The 3,409-nt window shown below is 45.6% G+C and overlaps 1 protein-coding gene across 1 annotated transcript; it reads right to left on the minus strand.

Annotated features, from left to right (window-relative positions):
* Positions 1–681, minus strand: cdkn1ca (cyclin-dependent kinase inhibitor 1Ca). Its single transcript, XM_053435717.1, has 2 exons — positions 222–681; positions 1–92 (listed from the first exon to the last, which is right to left on the minus strand). Exons 1-2 carry the CDS (start codon positions 679–681, stop codon positions 1–3), a joined length of 552 nt encoding a protein of 183 aa, XP_053291692.1.
* Between the last annotated feature and the right edge of the window lie 2,728 nt (positions 682–3,409).

The raw sequence follows: 3,409 nt of genomic DNA on the forward strand, positions 1-3,409 counted from the left end.
TCATCGTATTGTTTTGCACTGAGCTGCGTCACTGGAGCTTGTGTGGGTCTGGATCTTGGTTTCTGTCGATCTCCTCCTCTTTGCGAAGAAATCTGCCAGGAAAACAAGAAGAGAGAACAAGTTAGGATGAGTCCAGGTTCTCTAAATAAGAATATGTAAGAGGATGAAGTGAAATATTAAAAGACACATTGTGCATTTGCACTTGTCTACTTGTTCCTCACCTGTAATTCGTGCGTAATTCCGGGGTTTGGCTGCGGGTTTGGAGAGAGACCTCTTCCTCCGGACGGGCGTCACCTCAGCGGGACGCTTGGTGTTGAGGATGCGGGGACAGTTCTCCTGATTTGTCCCTGCGCTTCCTCCCCTGTCATCAGCACCACCACCACCATCACCACCAGCAGCACCAGCAGAAGAACCATCCTCATCCCCAGTGACCGGGGCACCGACAGCCTCCCTTGGCTCCGCAGGCTCCAGGTAGAAGGCAGCAGCGCAGTCCGATGGTATCTCCTCCCACTGGAACCGGCCGGGCAGCGGCGTCTCCGCCTGGAAGTTGAAGTTCCAGCGGCGGCTGTCCTGCTCGCTCATCTCCCGCAGCCTCTGCCTCAGGTCCCGGCGCAGCTGCTCCTGGTCCACGGGGCCGAACAGACTCCGGCACACCGACTCCCTGCGACTGATGGAGGTCATTGTGCAGATGGGTTTCCTGGTGGAGCTGGAGAGTCTCTGTGCAGATTGAATGAGTGAAGCTGCTGCTGTCTCCGTCTCGGCCTCTTGTTCTGGTGCGTAATTCGGCTGCAGGGCGTTTTAAAAGCGACGGGACGCACGGTGCCGTGTTTGTACACAATGAGCGCAGGACGCTGATTGGCTGCAGCGGTCTGAATTGGAGGTTAAAGGGGCGGAGGGTGAGGGTCATCCATTGTGTGATGACGACCATTGACACAATAAATAAAAAACTCATTGTTTATATATAAATGAACATAGTTAGTTTAGGGTTGAACCCCAGTGGCCCCAGTGGTAGATGTTGAATAAATCCCCAAATATCACAAAAGAAATGTGGGCCACCTTTGGCACCTTTATTTGACAGGAGGTATGCTATGGCCCAATTTCCATCATCCCTAGTGCTATGTAGCCCGGATGTGGGCAGAGTCTGGGCCAAAACGATTCTGCTATGGGGAATCAAACCAGCCTGTTTGGAAAGGGCTGTTTACTTGGCCTGTGTTGATGCTCTGCAGCTTCTGGAGAATTAATTATTCACAATAAACTGTCACTTTTTATTGTTTGTGCTGGACGTTGTGTGCAGAGCTTTTTAAACACAGTAGAAAACTTCACGTTCATCCTTCCTGGTTTATCTGCAATGAAGATTTTATTCTCAATGACTTCAGACCCAAGTCCACAACTTTTCAAGAGAAACGCTCTGTAACTCAGCTCCATATAAAGCATTAAGGCAACAAAGTGAACATTACGCTATAACCTTGAGGACAAACTCTGTGACCGGAAGTGATTCTATGAATGTTTCTGTCAAGACGGAGATCAGCACCATCAACTAAAGTATAAATCTCTGTGTCAGGTTGATGTTGCTGCTGTAGTTTATCCGTGGACGTAGAAGAAGACATGTTCAACTTGCCCCCGATGAATTTGTATTAATTTGAAGGTGTTGTGGGTCTAAACTGCACCAAAGTTAACACGGCTGTTCCCGAGGACATTGAGAATTCACATACCAAGTGTGAAGCTGATAAAATTAATGGTTTACACACACAGACAGTCAGATGTAGATACAATGATAAAGTTTTTTCTAACCAACCATCAGTCTTGAATCTTATTCTAGGATCATGTGACATCTACATTTGTAAGTGTTGTCATTGTGAGTCCATCCTACTTTTCATCTTCTCTCCCTGTTGCAACTGTTAGTGAGTGAAGCCCCCTGGTTGCAGTCGTTCTGTCCCTGTGCCGCCTCTGTGAGTTTCATCTTCTCAGTGAACTGAATCAAAATGCAGTACTGCAGCCGAGCCTCCAGGGAGCGGTGATAAGTGGCCGCTACCGGGATTTCTGCCTGCGGGCCAAAGAGGCCGGAGTCTTCTCGAGACTGAGAGTTAAGTGGATGGTCTGAAAGGAGAACTGGTTCAAATCAGGAGAAGAGGTTTTCTTTAAGTTACATTTAGGTCAAGACCAGAGTAATTAAAAAGTCGTTGCTTTAATTGCTTTTCATTCCCATCGGAAGAGGAGTGTCCACAGGTTGGAGTTTGTACAAATGTTCTCGTTTTTGCATTTCCCTTCGAAACCCAAATCCCGTGTGTGATCATTAATATCTGAAAGTTTAATTTCTACTCAAGTAAAAAATTATTTCTTTAACTTTGACTGAGAAACCAGAGGAAGGAGGAACGTCCTCACTCACCTTATCAAACTCTTATAGCTCCCAGTGACACCACAGACTGGTTTTCTGACCACACACTGTGCAGCACCACTGGAGACATGGGGGGGTTATGGGTCTTGCACCAGGGCACCTTGACTTGGTCCTGACCTGGCCACAACTGACTGGGATTCAAACCTTCACAGGCTCATTATAATATGAAAAAATGGTTTTGGAATATTGAGCCAGGAGTCTGGAAAGTTGCTGCTCATCGATGTGTTCGGTTGAGTTCAGCTCAGTTGTTGTGTCCCAGGTGGGAAACTTGGCTCGAGTCAGGAGCACAAGATAAAAACAACAGTACAATACAAAAAACAATAATAAAATGAAAGTACAGATATGATCCATGCAGAGATGTCTCCATAACAACTATACAAAGACCGATCCACAACACCCCCGATCCCCAAAATGACCGAGTGGAGATTAAGCTTCACCACGTCTCTAACTTGGCTCTGCTTCGGCACAAACAACGTTCAGATGTTGTGTTATTGATCAGAGTTTTCTACAGGATGCAACTTTGTTTGTGAACTTTCATTATGTAAAAAAACATATTTTATTTACCTTGTGTTCCACTTTAATTGTCTCTGATCCTGTAACATCTATTCTACTGCTTACTAAGATCTAACAAGTGCTGTTTATGTAGATACCAGGATTATTCATATAGACCTTGTAATTGCAGAGATATACTCGTTTATTATTATTTTAGTCGTGCATGAGCCAGGTGGAGAGATTAAATTATTTTCCTGTTGTCCACTGATTTGAAATTTATACAGTTATAAAATTGTATATTAGTGTATACTCTATATATACAGTCTATGGTGTATACATATTGAAGGAAGTAAGTCTCGTGACACCTGAAGTGTGTTTTTGGCCAGCAGGGGCTTTTGATGCTGATGAGAGGAAAGTGTCCCCAGCCAACCGACATGCAAAGTAACGGAGCCGATGCAGGATTGGCCGGAGGGAGAGTCCCACCTTTGACACACTTCCTGTTGGCCCAGGTACTTCACCTGA

This window comes from Pleuronectes platessa, chromosome 1 (genome assembly GCF_947347685.1).
Source record: "Pleuronectes platessa chromosome 1, fPlePla1.1, whole genome shotgun sequence".
Taxonomy (NCBI): domain Eukaryota; kingdom Metazoa; phylum Chordata; class Actinopteri; order Pleuronectiformes; family Pleuronectidae; genus Pleuronectes; species Pleuronectes platessa.